At 42.1% G+C, this 21976-nt stretch overlaps 1 protein-coding gene across 1 annotated transcript; it reads left to right on the top strand.

Annotated features, from left to right (window-relative positions):
- The first annotated feature begins 9950 nt into the window (after positions 1 to 9950).
- Positions 9951 to 13888, top strand: CCL26 (C-C motif chemokine ligand 26). Its single transcript, XM_082358513.1, has 3 exons — positions 9951 to 10772; positions 10862 to 10976; positions 13758 to 13888. The coding sequence occupies exons 1-3, from the start codon at positions 10700 to 10702 to the stop codon at positions 13852 to 13854; spliced, it is 285 nt and encodes a 94-aa protein (XP_082214639.1). The 5' UTR covers positions 9951 to 10699; the 3' UTR covers positions 13855 to 13888.
- Positions 13889 to 21976: the final 8088 nt, after the last annotated feature.

Below are 21976 nucleotides of genomic sequence, written 5' to 3'. Positions count from 1 at the left end.
GAGCTTCCCATGACCCCCTCCTTGGGATTAATAATTTACGGGATTGGCTCACAGAGCTCAGGAAAACTAGATTTACTTACTAGATTACCACTTTATTATAAAGGATACACCTCAGGAACAGCCCAGTGGAAGAGATACATAAGGTAAATTATGGGAAGGGGCACAGATCTTCAGGCATGCCATCTTCCCAGCACCTCTACACGTTCACCAACCCAGAAACTTTCCAAACCCTGTTCTTGGGGGATTTTTATGGAGACTTTATTGTCTAGGCATAATTCATTAAGTCATTGGCCACTGGGGATTAATTCAACCTCTAGCTTCTCTCCCTCCCTGGATATTGGAGAGTGGGGCTGACAGTTCCAACCCTGTAATCAATCACATGGTTGGTTCCCTTGGCAACCAGCCCCCATCCTCTGGTTATCTAGGGGGTTTTCCAAAATCACATCATTAACATAAACTCAGGTGTGGTTGAAAGGGGCTTTTTGTGAATAACGACACTCCTTTCACCTTTTTGCTCTGGAGCTACTTCAAGAACTGAGGACAAAAGACCCAATATCAAATCAAAAGATGCTCCCATTCCTCTTATTGCTTAGAAAATTACAAGGGTTTTAGAAGCTGTGTGCCAGGAGATGTAGACTAAATATTTATTTATTATTATAAATCACAATATCACAAGAATCGCCTCACACTGGTCAGAATGGCCATTATCAAAAAATCTACAAACAATAGAAGCTGGAGAGGGTGTGGAGAAAAGGGAACCCTTTTGCACTGTTGGTGGGAATGTAAATTGATACAGCCACTGTGGAGAACAGTATGGAGGTTCCTCAAAAAACTAAAAATAGAACTACCATAAGACCCAGCAATCCCACTACTGGGCATATACCCTGAGAAAACCATAATTCAAAAAGAGTCATGTACCACAATGTTCATTGCAGCACTATTTACAATAGCCAGGACACGAAAACAACCTAAATGTCCAACAACAGATGAATGGATAAAGAAGATGTGGTACATATATACAATGGAGTATTACTCAGCCATAAAAAGGAATGAAATTGGGTCATTTGTAGAGATGTGGATGGACCTAGAGTCTCTCATACAGAGTGATGTAAGCCAGAAAGAGAAAACCAAATATCGTATATTAATGCGTAAATGCAGAATCTAGAAAAATGGTACAGATGAACCTACATCCAGGGCAGGAATGGAGATGCAGATGTAGCGAATGGACATGTGGACACAGGGGGGGAAGGGGAGGGTGGGACGAATTGGGACATTAGGATTGACATATATACACTATGATCTGTAAAATAGATAGCTAGTGGGAACCTGCTATAAAGCACAGGAAGCTCAGCTTGGTGCTCTGTGATGACCTAGAGGGGTGGGATGGGGGTGGGGTGGGAGGGAGGTCCAAGAGGGAGAGGATATATGTATACATATAGCTGATTCTCTTCATTGCACAGCAGAAACTAACACAACATTGTAAAGCAATTATGCTCCAATAAAAAAAAGAAAACAATATCACAAGAGCCCACTCTAATCCAACATGATCGCCTCTTAACTAATTACAACTGCAAAGACCCTATTTTCCAATAAGGTCACATTCGGAAGTTCTGGGTTGACGTGAATTTTGAAGGGGACACTGTTCAACCCAGTACAGATGTATTGCAAAAATCTCCCCCCTTGCAGATTGCTTTTCACTCTCTTATTGGTGTCTTCTAATGAATAAAATTTCCAAATTCGAATATTGTCCAATTTATCAATGATTCATCAACCCCTTATGGTTAGTGTTTATTGTGTTCCATTTATGCAATATTTGGGTCCCCAGCACACAGTAGCTGTTCATTAACATAGAAACTGGTGTGTGAAGGTGGCCTTCACATAGGATGGTGTGGGGCAAATTGAAGGCGTAGGGGAGCTTAGTGTAGAGAAGAGGACATTTAGGGGGCAAACACTGTAATGGTCATAGCAGGTGTCATTGGGGCCCCGCCTATACCCCCTCATCATTCAACATCTGTGAGCCAAAGACTCCTCACTGGGGACACCTGCAACTCTGCCAGAGGGCATTTTCTCTGATCACAGAGCGCGCTCAGCTTGCTCATAGGACGAGCTGGGAGTGGAGTGTGGGACAGAGCCCTTAACCAAAGACATGCAGAGAACATCCCCGCTTCCTCACCCCGCAGTTGGGCCAACCCCGGCTTATTCTGCACCCGCTCCCAGAATCCCCCAGTAGAACCGAGCTTCAGCTGCCTGTGGCCGTAACCTGCTGACCACCTGCCCCACACTGGCACCCTCCCTTCCCCGCCTCGCTTCCCCCCTCCTTGACTGGTGTCTTCCGGAATCACCTCCCGCGTGAATTACTTGCACTGGAATCCTTAGCTCAGGGTCTGCTTTAGAGGAACCCAAACAAAAGCAATGACAATCAATTTCCTCACCTTCCAAAAGAAGAGGAGAAATGAGGCATTTTTGTATAGAACTGGGTCAAAAGGTAAAAACAAAAGAAGTAAAGATTTCAGCCAAATTGTAAAAAGAACTTAAAAGGACTTTGTCACAGGGAGAGCTGTGTTAGGTTGAGGAGTTCAGTGGTGAGTTCCCCATCACTCAGAGTGGTCAAAACAGGCTGGATGGCTCTGAGGGGGTGTTTTAAAGGGTTGGGCTAGGTGAGATGTAAGGTCCCAGCTAGCCCTGAAAAATTCTATAGTTCTAGATGGGTTTTTTTAAAAAGCTTAAATTCAAAATTTTAAAGCCGGGGGGCATATCAGGGGGTGAGAATGACCGAGCATGGGGTTATGAAACATGGATCTGAAAGTCCCCTGCTTCCCACTAGCTATCTATTTTACATTTGGTAGTGTATATATGTTCATGCCACTCTCTCACTTTGTCCCAGCTTACCCTTCCCCCTCCCCATATCCTCAAGTCCATTCTCTAGTAGGTCTGCGTCTTTATTCCCGTCTTGCCCCTAGGTTCTTCAGGACCATTTTTTTCCCCTTAGATTCCATATATATGTGTTAGCATACGGTATTTGTTTTTCTCTTTCTGACTTACTTCACTCTGAATGACAGACTCTAGGTCCATCCACCTCACTACAAATAACTCAATTTCGTTTCTTTTTATGGCTGAGTAATATTCCATTGTATATATGTGTCACATTTTCTTTATCCATTCATCTGTTGATGGACACTTAGGTTGCTTCCATGTCCTGGCTACTGTAAGTAGAGCTGCAATGAACATTGTGGTACATGACTCTTTTTGAATTATGGTTTTCTCAGGGTATATGCCCAGTAGTGGGATTGCTGGGTCATATGGTAGTTCTATTATTAGTTTTTTAAGAAACCTCCATGCTGTTCTCCATAGTGGCTGTACAAATTTACATTCCCACCAACAGTGCAAGAGGGTTCCCTTTTCTCCACACCCTCTCCAGCATTTATTGTTTGTAGATTTTTTGATGATGGCCATTCTGACCAGTGTGAGATGATATCTCATTGTAGTTTTGATTTTCATTTCTCTAATGATTAATGATGTTGAGCATTCTTTCATGTGTTTGTTGGCAATCTGTATATTTTCTTTGGAGAAATGTCTATTTAGGTCTTCTGCCCATTTTGGGATTGGGTTGTTTGTTATTTTGATACTGAGCTGCATGGGCTGCTTGTAAATTTTGGAGATTAATTCTTTGTCAGTTGCTTCATTTGCAAATATTTTCTCCCATTCTGAGGGTTGTCTTTTCATCTTGTTTATGGTTTCCTTTGCTGTGCAAAAGCTTTTAAGTTTCATGAGGTCCCATTTGTTTATTTTTGTTTTTATTTCCATTTCTCTAGGAGATGGGTCAGAAAGGAACTTGCTGTGATTTATGTCATGGAGTGTTCTGCCTATGTTTTCCTCTAAGAGTTTTATAGTGTCTGGCCTTACATTTAGGGCTTTAATCCACTTTGAGTTTATTTTTGTGTATGGTGTTAGGGAGTGTTCTAATTTCATTCTTTTACATGTAGCTGTCCAGTTTTCCCAGCACCACTTATTGAAGAGGCTGTCTTTTCTCCATTGTATATCCTTGCCTCCTTTGTCATAGATTAGTTGACCAAAGGTGCATGGGTTTATCTCTGGGCTTTCTATCCTGTTCCATTGATCTATATTTCTGTTTTTGGGCCAGTACAATACTGTCTTGATTACTGTAGCTTTGTAGTATAGTCTGAAGTCAGGGAGCCTAATTCCTCCAGCTCCGTTTTTCTTTCTCAAGAGTGCTTTGGCTATTCGGGGTCTTTCGTGTTTCCATACAAATTGTGAGATTTTTTGCTCTAGTTCTGTGAAAAATGCCAGTGGTAGTTTGATGGGGATTGCATTGAATCTGTAGATAGCTTTGGGTAGTATAGTCATTTTCACAATGTTGATTCTTCCAAGAACATGGTATATCTTTCCATCTGTTGGTATCATCTTTAATTTCTTTCATCAGTGTCTTATAATTTTCTGCATACAGGTCTTTTGTCTCCTTAGGTAGGTTTATTCCTAGATATTTTATTCTTTTTGTTGCAATGGTAAATGGGAGTGTTTTCTTAATTTCACTTTCAGATTTTTCATCATTAGTGTATAGGAATGCAAGAGATTTCTGTGCATTAATTTTGTATCCTGTTACTTTACCAAATTCATTGATTAGCTCTAGTAGTTTTCTGGTAGCATCTTTAGGACTCTCTATGTATAGTATCATGTCATCTGCAAACAGTGACAGCTTTACTTCTTCTTTTCCGATTTGGATTCCTTTTATTTCTTTTTCTTCTCTGATTGCTGTGGCTAAAACTTCCAAAACTATGTTGAATAATAGTGGTGAGAGTGGGCAACCTTGTCTTGTTTCTGATCTTAGTGGAAATGGTTTCAGTTTTTCACCATTGAGGACGATGTTGGCTGTGGGTTTGTCATATATGGCCTTTATTATGTTGAGGTAAGTTCCCCCATGCCTACTTTCTGGAGGGTTTTTATCATAAATGGGTGTTGAATTTTGTCGAAAGCTTTCTCTGCATCTACTGAGATGTTCATATGGTTTTTATGCTTCAATTTGTTAATATGCTGTATCACATTGATTGATTTGCATATATTGAAGAATCCTTGCATTCCTGGGATAAATCCCACTTGATCATGGTGTATGATCCTTTTAATGTGCTGTTGGATTCTGTTTGCTAGTATTTTGTTGAGGATTTTTGCATCTATGTTCATCAGTGATATTGGGCTGTAGTTTTCTTTCTTTGTGACATTTTTGTCTGGTTTTGGTATCAGGGTGATGGTGGCCTCGTAGAATGAGTTTGGGAGTGTTCCTCCCTCTGCTATATTTTTGGAAGAGTTTGAGAAGGATAGGTGTTAGTTCTTCTCTAAATGTTTGATAGAATTCGCCTGTGAAGCCATGTGGTCCTGGGCTTTTGTTTGTTGGAAGATTTTTTTTTTTTTAATTTTTATTTATTTATTTATTTTTGGCTGTGTTGGGTCTTCGTTTCTGTGCGAGGGCTTTCTCTAGTTGCGGCAAGCGGGGGCCACTCTTCATCGCGGTGCGCGGGCCTTTCACTGCCGCGGCCTCTGTTGTTGCAGGGCACAGGCTCCAGACGTGCAGGCTCAGTAGTTGTGGCTCATGGGCCCAGTTGCTCCGCAGCATGTGGGATCCTCCCAGACCAGGGCTCGAACCCGTGTCCCCTGCACTGGCAGGCAGACTCTCAACCACTGCGCCACCAGGGAAGCCCTGTTGGAAGATTTTTAATCACAGTTTCAATTTCAGTGCTTGTGATTCGTCTGTTCATATTTTCTATTTCTTCCTGGTTCAGTCTTGGAAGGTTGTGCATTTCTACAAATTTGTCCATTTCTTCCAGGTTGTCCATTTTATTGGGATATACTTGCTTGTAGTAATCTCTCATGATCCTTTGTATTTCTGCAGTGTCAGTTGTTACTTCTCCTTTTTCATTTCTAATTCTATTGATTTGAGTCTTCTCCCTTTTTTTCTTGATGAGTCTGGCTAATGGTTTATCAATTTTGTTTATCTTCTCAAAGAACCAGCTATTAGTTTTACTGATCTTTGCTATAGTTTCCTTCATTTCTTTTTCATTTATTTCTTATCTGATCTTTATGATTTCTTTCCTCTGCTAACTTTGGGGTTTTTTTGTTCTTCTTTCTCTAATTGCTTTAGGTGTAAGGTTAGGTTGTTTATTTGAGATGTTTCTTGTTTCTTAAAGTAGAATTGTATTGCTATAAACTTCCCTTTTAGAACTGCTTTTGCTACATCCCATAAGTATTGGGTTTTCATGTTCTTATTGTCATTTGTTTCTAGGTATTTTTTGATTTCCTCTTTGATTTCTTCAGTGATCTCTTGGTTATTAAGTGGTGTATTGTTTAGCCTCCATGTGTTTGTATTTTTTACAGATTTTTTCCTGTAACTGATATCTAGTCTCATAGCATTGTGGTCGGAAAAGATGCTTGATATGATTTCAATTTTCTTAAATTTACCAAGGCTTGATTTGTGACCCAAGATATGATCTATCCTGGAGAATGTTCCATGAGCACTTGAGAAGAAAGTGTATTCTGTTGTTTTTGAATGGAATGTCCTATAAATATCAATTAAGTCCATCTTGTTTAATGTATCATTTAAAGCTTGTGTTTTCTTATTTATTTTCATTTTGGATGACCTGTCCATTGGTGAAAGTGGGGTGTTAAAGTCCCCTACTATGATTGTGTTACTGTCAATTTCCCCTTTTATGGCTGTTAGTATTTGCCTTATGTATTGAGGTGCTCCTATGTTGGGTGCATAAATATTTACAATTGTTATATCTTCTTCTTGGATTGATCCCTTGATCGTTATGTAGTGTCCTTCTTTGTCTCTTGTAATAGTCTTTGTTTTAAAGTCTATTTTGTCTGATATGAGAATTGCTACTCCAGCTTTCTTTTGATTTCCACTTGCATGGAATATCTTTTTCCATCCCCTCACTTTCAGTCTGTATGTGTCCCTAGGTCTGAAGTGGGTCTCTTGTAGATAGCATATATACGGGTCTTGTTTTTGTATCCATTCAGCCAGTCTATGTCTTTTGGTTGGAGCATTTAATCCATTTACATTTAAGGTAATTATCGATATGTATGTTCCTATTACCATTTTCTTAATTGTTTTGGGTTTGTTATTGTAGGTCTTTTCCTTCTCTTGTGTTTCCTGCTTAGAGAAGTTCCTTTAGCATTTGTTGTAAAGCTGGTTTGGTGGTGCTGAATTCTGTTAGCTTTTGCTTGTCTGTAAAGGTTTTAATTTCTCTGTCAAATCTGAATGACATCCTTGCTGGGTAGAGTAATCTTAGTTGTGGGTTTTTCCCCTTCATCTCTTTAAACATGTCCTGCCACTCCCTTCTGACTTGCAGAGTTTCTGCTGAAAGATCAGCTGTTAACCTTATGGGGATTCCCTTGTATGTTATTTGTTGTTTTTCCCTTGCTGCTTTTAATATTTTTTCTTTGTATTTAATTTTTGATAGTTTGATTACTATGTGTATTGGAGTGTTTCTCCTTGGATTTATCCTGTATGGGACTCTCTGTGCTTCCTGGACTTGATTAACTATTTCCTTTCCCATATTAGGGAAGTTTTTGACTATAATCTCTTCAAATATTTTCTCAGTCCCTTTCTTTTTCTCTTCTTCTTCTGGGACACCTATAATTCGAATGTTGGTGTGTTTAATGTTGTCCCAGAGGTCTCTGAGACTGTCCTCAATTCTTTTCATTTTTTTTTCTTTATTCTGCTCTGCAGTAATTATTTCCACTATTTTATCCTCCAGGTCACTTATCCGTTCTTCTGCCTCAGTTATTCTGCTATTGATCCCTTCTAAAGAATTTTTTATTTCATTTATTGTGTTGTTCATCACTGTTTGTTTGCTCTTTAGTTCTTCTAGGTCCTTGTTAAACGTTTGTTGTATTTTCTCCTTTCTATTTCCAAGATTTTGGATCATGTTTACTATCATTATTCTGAATTCTTTTTCAGGTAGACTGCCTATTTCCTCTTCATTTGTTAGGTCTGGTGGGTTTCTGCCTTGCTCCTTCATCTGCTGTGTGTTTCTCTGTCTTCTCATTTTGCTTAACTTACTGTGTTTGGGTTCTCCTTTATGCAGGCTGCAGGTTCGTAGTTCCCGTTGTTTTTGGTGTCTGCCCCCAGTAGCTAAGGTTGGTTCGGTGGGTTGTGTAGGCTTCCTGGTGGAGGGGACTAGTGCCTGTGTTCTGGTGGATGAGGCTGGATCTTGTCTTTCTGGTGGGCAGGTCCACGTCTGGTGGTGTGTTTTGGGGTGTGTGTGGCCTTATTATGATTTTAGGCAGCCTCTCTCTAATGGGTGGGGTTGTGTTCCTGTCTTGCTAGTTGTTTGGCATAGGGTGTCCAGCACTGGAGCTTGCTGGTCGTTGAGTGGAGCTGGGTCTTGGTGTTGAGATGGAGATCTCTGGGAGATTTTCACTGTTTGATATTACGTGGAGCTGGGAGGTCTCTTGTGGACCAATGTCCTGAACTTGGCTCTTCCACCTCAGAGGCACAGCCCTGATGCCTGGCTGGAACTCCAAGAGCCTGTCATCCACACGGCTCAGAATAAAAGGTAGAAAAGAAAGAAAGAAAGAAAGAAGAAGATAAAATAACATAAAATAAATAAAGTTATTAAAATAAAAAATAATTATTAAAAAATTTTTTAAAAATAAAAAAAAGAAAGAAAGAAGAGAGCAACCAAACCAAAAAACAAATCCACCAATGATAACAAGTGCTAAAAACTATACTAAGAAATAAAAAAAAAAAAAGGACAGACAGAACCCTAGGACAAATGGTAAAAGCAAAGCTATACAGACAAAATCATACACAGAAGCATACACATACACACTCACAAAACGAGAAAAAAGGAAAAAAAAATATATCATTGCTCCCAAAGTCCACCTCCTCAATTTGGGATGATTCGTTGTCTATTCAGGTATTCCACAGATGCAGGCACATCAAGTGGTTTGTGGAGATTTAATCCACTGCTCCTGAGGCTGCTGGGAGACATTTCCCTTTCTCTTCTTTGTTCGCACAGCTCCTGGGGTTCAGCTTTGGATTTGGCCCCGCCTCTGCGTGTAGGTCGCCTGAGGGCGTCTGTTCTTCACTCACACAGAACGGGGTTAAAGGAGCAGCTGCTTCGGGGGCTCTGGCTCACTCAGGCCGGGGGGAGGGAGGGGTACGGATGCGGGGCGAGCCTGCGGCGGCAGAGGCGTCGTGACATTGCACCAGCCCGAGGCACGCCGTGCGTTCTCCCGGGGAAGTTGTCCCCAGATCACGGGAGCCCGGCAGTGGCGGGCTGCACAGGCTCCCGGGAGGGGCGGTGTGGAGAGTGACCTGTGCTCACACACAGGCTTCTTGGTGGCGGCAGCAGCAGCCTTAGCGTCCCATGCCCGTCTCTGGGGTCCGCGCTGATCGCCGCGGCTCGTGCCCGTCTCTGGAGCTCGTTTAGGCAGCGCTCTGAATCCCCTCTCCTTGTGCGCCGCGAAACAAAGAGGCAAGAAAAAGTCTCTTGCGTCTTCGGCAGCTGCAGACCTTTTCCCGGACTCCCTCCCGGCTAGCTGTGGTGCGCTAACCCCTTCAGGCTGTGTTCACACCACCAACCCCAGTCCTCTCCCTGGGATCCGACCTCTGAAGCCTGAGCCTCAGCTCCCAGCCCCCGCCCGCCCCGGCGGGGGAGCAGACAAGCCTCTCGGGCTGGTGAGTGCTGCTCGGCACCGATCCTCCATGCGGGAATCTCTCCGCTTTGCCCTCCGCACCCCTGTGGCTGCGCTCTCCTCCGTGGCTCCGAAGCTCCCTCCCCCCGCCCCCCGCAGTCTCCACCCGCGATGGCGCTTCCTAGTGTGTGGAGACCTTTCCTCCTTCACGGCTCCCTCCCACTGGTGCAGGTCCCATCCCTATTCTTTTGTCTCTGTTTTTTCTTTTTTCTTTTGCCCTACTCAGGTACGTGGGGAGTTTCTTGCCTTTTGGGAGGTCTGAGGTCTTCTGCCAGCCTTCAGTAGGTGTTCTGTAGGGGTTGTTCCACATGTAGATGTATTTCTGATGTATTTGTGGGGAGGAAGGTGATCTTCACGTCTTACTCTTCTGCCATCTTGAAGCTTCTCCCCAGGAGCGTCATTCTAGAACATCCATTGTGTGGTCAGGCTGCTCTATGCTCCTGTCCTGAGACTGTCCAGACCTCACCAAGAGATAAACAATGTTTAGAAAACCAAGAAAGGGGACTTCCCTGGTGGTCCAGTGGTTAGGACACTGTGCTTCCAATGCGGGGACACAGGTTCGATCCCTGGTCAGGGAACTAGGATCCTACATGCCATGCGGCCAAAAAAAGAAAAGAAAACTCTGGCCAAGAGCCAGGAATCTATCTGCAACAACTAAGGTCAATTCTCTGCAATTCTTATTTCATTTCCTCTCCTTCTGCTTTGCAAACAATCAAGCATTGCCTCAGACCATTGCACTGGCTGGGAGACTCTCAGGGGTGTGCTGGCCCCACCTCTTCCCGCCCCATGACACCTCCTCACTTTCCAATCTCCTTTTCGTGGGTATCAGGTTGCTTCCCCGCTGTAGTACAAAAGAGCTGTTTTTGTGCTCTACCATAAAATTCTCTGGAATTATCTTCAGGGACCACTCAGCCCCATAAAAGAGGGCACTGCTGAGACTGGAAGAATTAGCAAGAAGGCTGTGAAGGACCCAGCTTGTAGCACCATGAAGAGCTTCCCCACGGCTTTCCCTCTTTTCCTGGTTTTTATCCTGAGTGTTCATCTCGGAGCTGCTGCACGTACGGCGCTGTCCAACTCCCTTCCCAGGCTGACTAGGGATGGAAGCAAAGGGACATGTCCAAGCTCCTTTCTCTCCCTGTTTCTTTAGGTGGCAGTGATGTGGCTAAGTTCTGCTGCTTTCAATACACCCACAAGATCCCTCCCTGGAGGTGGGTGAGTAGCTATGAATTCACCAGAAACAGCTGCTCCCAGCAGGCTGTGATGTGAGTATTTCTCCTTTGGGCTTTTAGGGTCCCTTACCTTTCATGCTGTTGGATGGATGCTGGGAAGACCCCCACAGTGCCAGGATGAGCCTCAAGATGGGAACCCGGTGACTTGGGTTATCACCTTACCTCGGGCATTAAGAAGCGTAACCCTGAGCTTGGTTTCCTAGCTTGCAGACCATGAGCCCACGCCTGCCAGGCACTGTGCTAAGTGCTGGGTATAAAAGAATAAACAGCCCTTACAGACCTTACATCTAGCATAAGAAAGAGGGCATTAAAAGACATTTGCACAAAATAGATAATCAAGATTGTGATGAGTGCTTGAAAAAGACAGCGGGAAAGAGAGCAGGAGGGAGCATATTGTAGGGCAGGCAAAACTTTCTCTCTACCCTCTTAGGGGCTCCAGCTGGGCTTGAGAATTAAATCGACATAAGACATTAACAAGAGGAAAACATATAGCTTTTTACACGCACACAGGAGCCTCACGGGAAGATGAAGACCCAAAGAAGTGGCAAAAGCTACGTGCTTTTATACAAAACCTACATGCTTTTGAACAAGGAAGGAACTGTGGAAAAGTAATTAAAATATATGTGGGTGGGGAAAGTTAAAGATTGATAAGAGTTATCTTAACAAGATCTGTTTTTACAGAGTTATCTTGGCCTTGACTCTATATCTGGCGTTAAGAATATTTCTTTCCTCCTGGTACAAGGAGGACATTTTTCACATGGGAGTTTTATCTCCTGCTTTCAGGGAAAAAAGGGGAGGTCAGAACGCTCTTCTTGCCCCTGCTGGGGTTTTTCTGTTTTGTTTTGTTTCACTGGGTTTTTTTTTTTTAGTGTCTTTCGTTCAAAATAATCCTCACGTCAAAGTGGCAAATTTGGGGGCGGCATATTCGGCCACCCTTCATCACAGTCACAGGAGGACCTAACTTAGTGTTGGGAGGGTCTCCTGGAGGGAGTGACATTTATACTGAGACCCCCCCCCAAGGCTAAGTGGGAGTGGCCCAGGGGAAGGGGGCAGGCAGAAGCATGGTGGAGGGGAGAAGGATTAACGTGTTACTGACTAGGCAGACAGGTAGACAGGAGGCATGTCACGCCAAGCTCATCGGTAGCAGGAGAGATGACACAACACCTGGAAGGGTCCCTGGCAGGCAGGACTAAGTGAGGCTACTATATGCAAAGAATTTAGCGCTGAGCCTGCACACAGTAAACGTTCAGCAAACGGAAGCGATCTTTAAGTGCAAAAACACAATCAGGGGACCTTGGGTTCCTGAGCATGAGAGAACAGTGCGGAAAGGGAGAAAACGGGCTCCAGGGACAAAGCTGAATGTTATCATTTTGAGACAGTTAAGGACGGGAAAGAGGCACTCAAGTGCCTAGATATGGTGGGGGATGCTCCAGGGCTCAGGATGTCCTGGGTCTTCTCCTTTGTGTCTTGATTGGCTTTCTGGAGTTTTAAAGACACCAACACTTAACCAACAGCTGGCAAAGAGCCCTGAGCTGAGCTCAAAGCAGTGGCTCTTTCACTTATAAGCTGTGTGACCTTGGGCAAGTCAAGTTTCCTCATTTGTAGAAGGAAGGTGAGGGGCCTATATCAGTCAACTATTGCTGTATAACCAACCACCCAAAGCTTAGTGGCTTAATCCAACAATGATCATCTTCTTATCTCTCGTGGTTTCCATGGGTCTGGAATTCCAGGAGGGCTTGGCTGCAAGGTTCTGGATAGGCGTTTCTTGTGTGGTTGCAGACAGATGGTGCTGGAGCTGGCACAGCTCAGGGGGCTGGAGGCATCTCCCTCCAGGGCCCTTCTGTCTGGTCTCTCTGTTGGGCTAGTTTGGGCTTCCTCATACTATGGCGAGCTGGGGTGGTAGGACTCCTTACGAGGAAGTCCAAAGTTCCTGCGTAAGTGCTCAGTGAACCAGGCAGAAGCTCTACGACCTTCTATGACTTAGCTACCAAATCACATAGCGTCACTTTTGCCATTCTCTATTAGTCAACCAGTCCTTAAGACTGGCCTAAATTCAAGGGGAGGGGACATAGACTCCCATCTCTCAATGGGAGCAATGTCACATGGATGTTCAAACACCCACAAAGCCCTTCCTCTCTCTTATTTCCCCATCCTTTTGGCTCTTCTCCCCTGCTCCAGGTTAGAGCACCCCCTGGCCTAGGCTCTTGTCACTTCCGAGTACTCTCAGGGAGTAAAGGCTGGAAGCCATTCAGGGACATCAACCACAAGCCCCAGTCTTAATGAGCTCACAGTGTGGTCAGGAAGGCAGGAATCATATCCATATAAGCAGCCGTGGCTAACAACCCATGATAATGTGATTAAGAATTAAGTGGCACGATACATAAGAGGTTCCTTTGCGGGGCAATACAAATGTTATAAAATTGATCGTGGTGATCGTTGCATCATCTATCGATATACTAAAACCACTGAATTATGAGTATACACTTTAAGTGGGCAAATTAGTGACTTATATCCCAACAAAACTGTTATATTAAAACGGAAGAGTTAAGAGGCGCGGTGCAGATTACCTGCTTCAGAGCAGAGCTGTTGTTACATCTTTCCTGGTGAAGGTGGGCCAGGAAGTGTGGTTTCCAGTGGAAAACAGAGGTAGCAGAGAAGAGGGAGGTCAAGGGCCAGAAGAGGGAGCAGGGACAGTGTGACAGGGGTACCGCAAAGCAAGCAAGAAGATCGGGGTGGGGGGCTGCCCTTCCCTTTCTACCCCTTTCCGGGAGGCAAAATTTTTTAGCATTGACTGTCAGCATCTCTTTTCCATAGATTCACCACCAAAAGAGGCCAGAAACTCTGTGCAACACCGAAGGAAGCATGGGTGCAAAAATACATTTCTTTACTAAGAGCCCAGCAACAACAGTGACTGCTGAATTCTCAGTCCAAAACGCCTGGATCCTGCTCTGCTCTTGGCTCTGCCCCCCTCGGTGGAGCCTGAAGAATTTCTCCAACAGAAGGCTGCATGGGTCTGGTGGGGAGGAGAGGCTATTTTTCACCAGTCTTTTTTTTTTTTTTTAAATAAAGATTTCATTTGCTCAATAAACATTCTTATTCAATAAAAACTGAGTTTTCTTCAAAGAAAATAAAGCAGTCGATATTTGCAGCTGACTGCCTGGCAAGTCCCCAATCCCTGAACTGACCCTGGTATTGAATTCTGCCTTATGTTTTTGTTTGGGCAAAAAAAGCAGGGACAATGTTAATATATTTTGGCAAAATGCCCGTGAAATGTGTTAACATTATTTAGAGAGATAAGTTTATGTTGTATGGAAAATTAAACTCTGTACAATACCTCATAGCCTGTTGGTGCAGGGTATATGAAATGCATCCATATTGGGCAGTGTTTTCTCATAAGGCATTAATTAATAAGCATGAATATTGTCTACCTACCAATCCTAAGATGCCTATGTCTATATAGCCTAAAGAACTTTAAAAAAAATAATTATAGATTCACCAGAAGTTGCAAAAACAATACAAGGAAGCCAGGGGTACCTTTTACCCAGTTTTCCCCAATAGTCACATCTTACATAATTACAGTACAATATCACACCTAGGAAATTGACATTGGTATAAAGTGTCTGTATCATTCTGTTACTTTATCACGTGTACATTCGTGTAGCCACCATTACAACCAAGATACAGATCTTTTCCGTCAACACAAAGATCTCACCAGTGTTCTCTCTTCAGTCACATCTCCCCTCCCCCACCATCCTTAAACCTTAGCAACCACTAATCTCTTCTTCTCCATAATTTTGTCATTTTGAGAAGGTGATACAAACAATCATATCATATCATACGTGACCTTTTGAGATTGTTTTTTTTTTTTCTAACTTCACACAGTGCTCTTGAGATACATCCAAGTTGTTGTGGGTTTCAATAGTTTATTCTTTTTTACTGTTAACTAGTATTCCATGGAGTGACACACTGCAGTTTATTTAACCACTACCCTCTTGTAGGTTTTCATTTTGGGGCTATTACAAATAAAGCTAGTAAGAACAATCATGCACACAGATATTTTCATGTGGACATAGGTTTTCATTTCTCTGAGATAAACGCCCAGGCATGCAATTAACTGCTGGGGTCATAAATTAAATATATGTTTAGTTTTTTTAAAGAAACTGCCAAGCTATTTTCCAGAGTGACTGTATCATTTGACCTTTCCTCCAGTAATGTATGTTTCCACCAGTTTTCTGTGCATCTGGGCTAGCATTTGGTATTATCGCTTGTTTTTCATTTTAGCTGTTCTAATAGGTGTGTAGCGATATTGTAACCGGAAGTGGGGTCCAGCTGCTCATGGCTCAAAAGCCAATAAAGAGGCCAAGTAGGTGGAAAGGAAAGTTTGCTTTATTTTGGACGCTGGCAGCGGGGGTGGGGGAGGGCGGACGCCTGTCCAAAGGCCGACTCCCCCCACTGACAATCAGGGGGCAAGAGTTTTTATAGGCGGCGGTAGGGGGCTCCATGCAGAAACAGCACAGTCAGCTCTGACAGTCCTCTTGAAATTAATCATGAAGTGGCCTGACCAGCGTCATCTTGATTGTTTTAAGTACAGTTAGTCTTCAGTTCAGGGTCGGTTTGTTCGCATTTCCTTGAGGCCAGTTCTCGGAACTGTGGCAGCTTACGTCATGGCTACAGTCTGGTCATCATGTAGTTAACTTCTTCCACCTGGTGCGGGTTTCAGTATCTACAAAACAGCTTACAGGATATGGCTCAGAATATTATCTGTAGCCTGTGGGGAGGAACTAAAGGTCCCTGACTATGCTTAGTGACTAAACTATTATTATTTGGTCTCCTTTGACTGTTTTCCTTTGTTTCTGCATTTTCTCATTTCTCTGATTAAACTTATTCTTTGGCTAAAGTTTTTCCACAGACAAAAGGCAGGCGGAGGACATGGGGGGGCAAGGACCATAGGGCCCTGCTCCATTTCAGAATCTCATTGTGGTCTTAATTTTCACTTCCTGAATGGCTATCACTATTCGTGTGCTTATTTGCCATCCATATATCCTCTTTGGTGAAATGTTTCTTGTGTTTTTTCTCTACTTTCTAGAGTGCTTGTTTTCACTGTTGAGGTTTTTTTTAAAATTTTATTTAATTAGTTTTTATACAGCAGGTTCTTGTTAGTTATCTATTTTACACATATTAGTGTATATATGTCAATCCCAATCTCCCAATTCATCCCACCACCACCACCCCCGCTGCTTTCCCCCCTTGGTGTCCATACGTTTGTTCTCTACATCTGTGTCTCTATTTCTGCCCTGCAGACCAGTTCATCTGTACCATTTTTCTAGGTTCCACACATATGCGTTAATATACAATATTTGTTTTTCTCTTTCTGACTTACTTCACTCTGTATGACAGTCTCTAGATCCATCCATGTCTCTACAAATGACCCAATTTCGTTCCTTTTTATGGCTGAGTAATATTCCATTGTATATATGTACTACATCTTCTTTATCCATTCGTCTGTCGATGGGCATTTAGGTTGCTTCCGTGACCTGGTTATTGTAAATAGCACTGTTGAGTTTTGATATGAGTCCTTTATCAGATAAATTCCAGATATGAGTCCTTTGTCAGATACGTGGTTTGCAAATACTTTTTCTCAGTCTGTAACCTGTCTTTTCATCTTCTTAACAGCGTCTTTCACAGAGTTAAAGATTTAATTTTTTTTTTTTTTTTTTGCCACACTGCGCAGCATGCAGGATCCCCGACCAGGGATCAAACTCATGCCCCCTGCAGTGGAAGTGGGGAGTCTTAACCGCTGGACCGCCAGGTAAGCCTCAAAGATTTAATTTTGATGAAGTCTAATTTATTGATTTTCTCCTTTTATGGAGAATGATTTTGGTGTCATCCCAAAGAACTCATCACCAAGCCCTAGGTCCCAAACATTTTTTTTCTGTTTTCTCCTTAAAGTTTTATAGTTTTATAATTTTAAATTTACATTTGAACCTAGGGTGGATTGGGTGTTAGTTTTTATATAGGTGTGAGGTTTAGGTCAAGGTTGACTGGTTGGTTGGTTGGCTGATTGATTTACGCACCTACTACCTACCAACTCAATTGCTCCAGCACCGTTTAATGAAAAGACTCTCCTTCCCCCATCGAATTGCTTTTGCCCTTCAGTTCTTGTGTGGAGCTATATCTGGGCTCTATGTTCTGTCTCATCTGTTTCATAAATACAATCAATTTTTTAAATTTTATTTTTTAGAAATTAATTTACACACCATAAAAGTCACCATTCAGAAGTGTACAATTCAGTGATTTTTAGTATATTCACAAAGTGCTGCAACCATCATCACTACTAATTCCAGAATATTTTCGTCACTTCCCTAAAGAAACCCCATACCTGTTAGTATTCACTCCCTAACAGCCCTGACAACCTCTTCCCCCATCCCCCCCCCCCCGAGCCCTGGCAACCACTAATCTACTTCTGTCTCTATAGATTTTCCTATTCTGAACATTTCATATAAATGGGATCATACAATATGTGGCCTTTTGCATCTGGCTTCTTTCACTTGGCATAATTTTCAAGTTTCATTCCTGTTGTAGCATATATCAGTATTTTGTTCCTTTTTATGGCTGAATAATATTCCATTGCATGGATATACCACATTTTGTTTATCCATTCATTAGTTGAAGGACATTTGGTCTGTTTCCACTTTTTTGGCTATTATGAATGATGGTGTACACTGGTGTACAAATTTTTATGAACATATGTTTTCATTTCTCTTGTGTATACATGTACAGATGAAACTGTTGGTTATGTGGTAACTCTATGTTTAACTTTTTGAGAAACTGTAGAACTGCTTTCCACAGCAGCTGCATCAATTTACATTCCCACCATCAGTGTATGAGGATTCTAATTTCTCCATATCCTTGCCAACCCTGTCTGTCCTTTTGATGATAGCCATCCTAGTAAATGGAAATTGGTATCTCATTGTGGTTTTGATTTGTATGTCCCTTATGACTAATGATGTTGAGCATCTTTTCATGTGCTTATTGGCCATTTGTACATCTTTGGAGAAATGTCTATTCAAATCCTTTGTCTTTTCACTGTTGAGTTGTAAGAGGTATTTATATATTCTAAATACTGGAACCTTATTAGATATTAGAACTTCTAAGCAGGCAGTTGTGTCAACTACAGACAGGGGCAGTTTTATTTCTTTCTTTTTGATCTGTATGCCTTTTATTTCCTTTTCTTGACTTCCTGCACTAGCTAGAACTTCAAGTACTTTGTTGAATAAGAGTGGTGAGAGTAGACACCCTTGCTTTGTTCCCAATCTCAGGGAGAAAGCAATCTTTCACTGTTAAGGATGATGTTAGTTCTAGTTGTTTAGGTTTTTTTTTTTTTTGCTCCTAATTGAGAAAGTTCCCCACTATGCCTATTTTTGGGAGTTTTTATCATGAATGAGTGTTCAATTTTGTCAAATGCTTTCTTGGATTAACACGATAATGTGATTTTTCTCCTTTAGTCTGTTAATATGATGGATTACGTTGATTGATTTTCAAATATTGAGCCAGTCTTGCATCCCTGCAAGAAATCTCACTTGTTATGGTGTATATATTGCTGAATTCTATTTGAAAGATTTTGTTAAGGATTTCTGTGTCTATAGTCATGAGAGATATTGGTCTGTAGTCCTCTCTCTCTCTCTCTCTCTCGGTACTGTCTGTCTGGTTTTGGTATCAGAGTAGTTCTAGATAAAATTAATTGGGAAGTGCTCCTTCCATTTCTACTTTCTATGAGAGATTGTGTAGAATTGACATTTATTCCTCTTGAAATGCTTGGCAAAATTCTCCAATGAAAACATCTAGGCCTGGAGATTTCTTTTTTAGGACTTTTAAATTACAAACTCAATTTCCTTAATAGTTGCAGGGCTATTCAAATTATCTATTTCATATTGTTGTTTAGATGTGATAGTTTGTAGTTTTTGAGGAACTGGTTCATTTCATCTTTGTCGAATTCGTACGTGTAGATGTTCTACACGTAGATGTTCCAAGTGTTCTTTTATTAAACATTTGAAGTCTGCAGGGTCTATAGTGGTTTCCTCCATGTCATCCCTGAATTTTGTAATTTGCATTTTCTCTCTTTTTTTCTTTGTCATTCTTGCTAGAGGTTTGTCAATTGCATTGATCTTTTCAAAGAATCAGCTTTTGGTTTCTTTTATTTTCTCTATTGTTTTTCTGTTTTCAATCTTCATTGATTTCTACTTCTTATAATTTCTTCCCTTTTGTTTGCTTTGGGTTTATTCTTTTATTTTTCGAATATCTTAAGGTAGGAGCTTAGATGATTGATCTGAGACTGTTTCTTTTTCCTAATGTCAGCATTTAGTGCTATAAGTTTTCCTCTTAGCTGTGCTTTAGCTGTGTCTCACACATTTTAATATGTTGTAGTTTCACTCAATATATTTTTAAAATTTCCCTTGAGACTTCCTCTTTGAACCATGGATTATTTTAAGTCTGTTGTTTAGTATCCAAGTATTTGTTCCAAGTGTTTGTTATCCTTCTGTTATTGGTTTCTAGTTTTATTCCATGTGGTCAGAGAACACACTCTGTATGATTTCAATTCTTTTTGATCTGAGGTTTGTTTTATGGCTCAGAATATGAGTGTATCTTGATGTATGTTTCTCAGGTATTTGAAAGGAATGTGTATTCTGCTGTTGATGGGTGGAGCCCTCTATAAACATCAATTAAATCCTATTGGTTGATGGTGTTGTTGAATTCTTCTATATCTTTGCTGATTTTCTGTACAGTTGTTCTATCAGTTTTTGAGAGAGGGGTGTTGAGACCTCCAAGTATAATTGTGGATTTGTCTATTTCTCCTTTCATTTCTATCAGTTTTTGCTTCACATGTTTTGAAACTCTGCTGTTTGTTGCATACACTTTGCAGGTCTGCTGTTTAGGATTTCTATGCCTTCTTAGTAGATTGACCCCTTTGTTATTATGTAATGTCTCTCTCTGTCCTCGGTAATTTTTCTTCTCTGAAGTCTACTTTATCTGATATTAATATAGCCCTGGCTGCTTTCTCTTGATTAATATTTGCATGCTAGACCTTTTTCCATCTCTTTACTTTTAACCTACCTGTATCATTATATTTGAATTGAGTTTCTTATAGACAGACAGCATATAGTTTGGTCATTAAAAAAATCTATTCTGGGGAGTTCCCTGGTGGTCCAGTGGTTAGGACTCAGCGCTTTCACTGCCATGGCCCGTGTTCAATCCCTGGTCGGGGAGCTAAGATCCTGCAAACCGTGCAGTACAGCCAAAAAAAAAAAAAAAAAAAAAATCTGTTCTGCCAATCTTTTTCTTTTAACTGGTACATTTAATCCATTAACAGTAGGGAGCAATACCTAATAACTGCTGGGAGGGGGTGAAAGTCCTGGCTCCCTGCCTTAAAAGAATGGCTAAAGGAAGTTCTTTAAACAGAAGGGAAATGATAAAAGAAGGAATCTTGGAAATTTGTGACCAATAGTAGATGAAAAAATGCAGCATTCCATCAGGCTGAGTTAGATCTTCAAAGTAAGGGCAGAGATTAGGATGTGTTCATTCTTGGGTCACTGTATAGCAATATGTGCCCAGCTAAGTGCAGACTGGCTGGGAGAGCCCCACAGCCACAAGAGAGAATGTGGAGGAGAGGATGGCAGTTTATAAGACACTATCTGCAAATAATGTGCAAGGTCTAATGGGAGAACCGACACGCCAACAAATAATCACAGTGCAATTTGTACGGTGCAATGAGATAAGGATTGTCAAACTAATTAACATGGGGACTTCCCTGGTGGCACAGTGGTTGGGAATCCACCTGCCAATGCAGGGTACACGGGTTGGAGCCCTTGTCCGGGAAGATCCCACATGCCACAGAGCAATGAAGCCCGTGCACCACAACTACTGAGCCTGCACTCTAGAGCCCACGAGCCGCAACTACTGAGCCCGTGTGCCGCAACTACTGAAGCCCGCGTGCCTAGAGCCTGTGCTCCACAACAAGAGAAGCCACCAAAATGAGAAGCCCGCGCACAGCAACCAAGTGTAGCCCCCACTCGCCACAACTAGAAAACAAAAAAAAAAAGTCAGTGCGCAGCATCAAAGACCCAACACAGACAAATAAAATTTTTTTTAAAAAATTAAAAATAAATAAAAGAAAAGCTACTTAAAAAAAATTAACATTTATATTATGACTTGGCATTAAGGAAGCACTTATTGCTCGAAGTCCAATCGTCTTAACTTACATCCCAGGTCTTCCATGATGTTTTAGATTGACTTTCCCTGGAAACAGGCCTTGAGATAAAAAATTTGAAAGTATATAATATATTGTGGAAGTGATCTGAGGAGACACCGGTAAGAAATGGGGAAGTGAGACAGGGAAGGGAAGGCAACAAATAAGGGTGTTTTATTAGGCAAGTTGCCACTGTGGGCAACTGAGCTTAGTCCTGTTGGGGGACCTCTAGGAAGTGATGGTTGAACGTATGTCTCAGAGTTAACCCAACACAAGGGGCAAGGGAGCAGGGGTATTTATATACCAATTCCAGTCAGTCATGGGCTAATGGATGCTGGGGTACGGGAGGGATGCCCTTCCTCTCTGCTGTGTATAAGGGCAGAGTGGGCCACCAGAGAGACCCTTCAAGAGATGCAGATGCTGGCAGGCTGGGATACAATGGTAAGGCCTGAGGGCTTATGAGTGGGGCACTGACAACATCAGCTTCACTGGACCAGGTTGCAGCCTATTTTTCCAGCTGACTTACCCAACCAAACACACTGGGCCACTCTGTGCTTTCCTGAATAACGTAAGAGACAATCCCTAGCTCACTTCAGGCCGTCAAGTGGTAATTTCCTTCCATCTCCTCAATGCTGTTTCCTCTACAAAAGCATCCCTCTCTGTCCCAGTCTATCCCTTCAAAATTCTATTTGCCAAATGAGACCCCAAATGCCAAAATGCTTCTTCCCTTTGGTGAGAATGTTGAGATTTTCCATGGGGTGTTGGTGATTTCCTCCATGCTCCCAAACAG

Source organism: Balaenoptera borealis, assembly GCF_965194805.1.
Source record: "Balaenoptera borealis genome assembly, chromosome: 16".
Classification (NCBI taxonomy): Eukaryota; Metazoa; Chordata; class Mammalia; order Artiodactyla; family Balaenopteridae; genus Balaenoptera; species Balaenoptera borealis.
The sequence above is the reverse complement of the archived record's forward strand: the minus strand, read 5'-3'. Positions and strand labels throughout refer to the sequence as shown.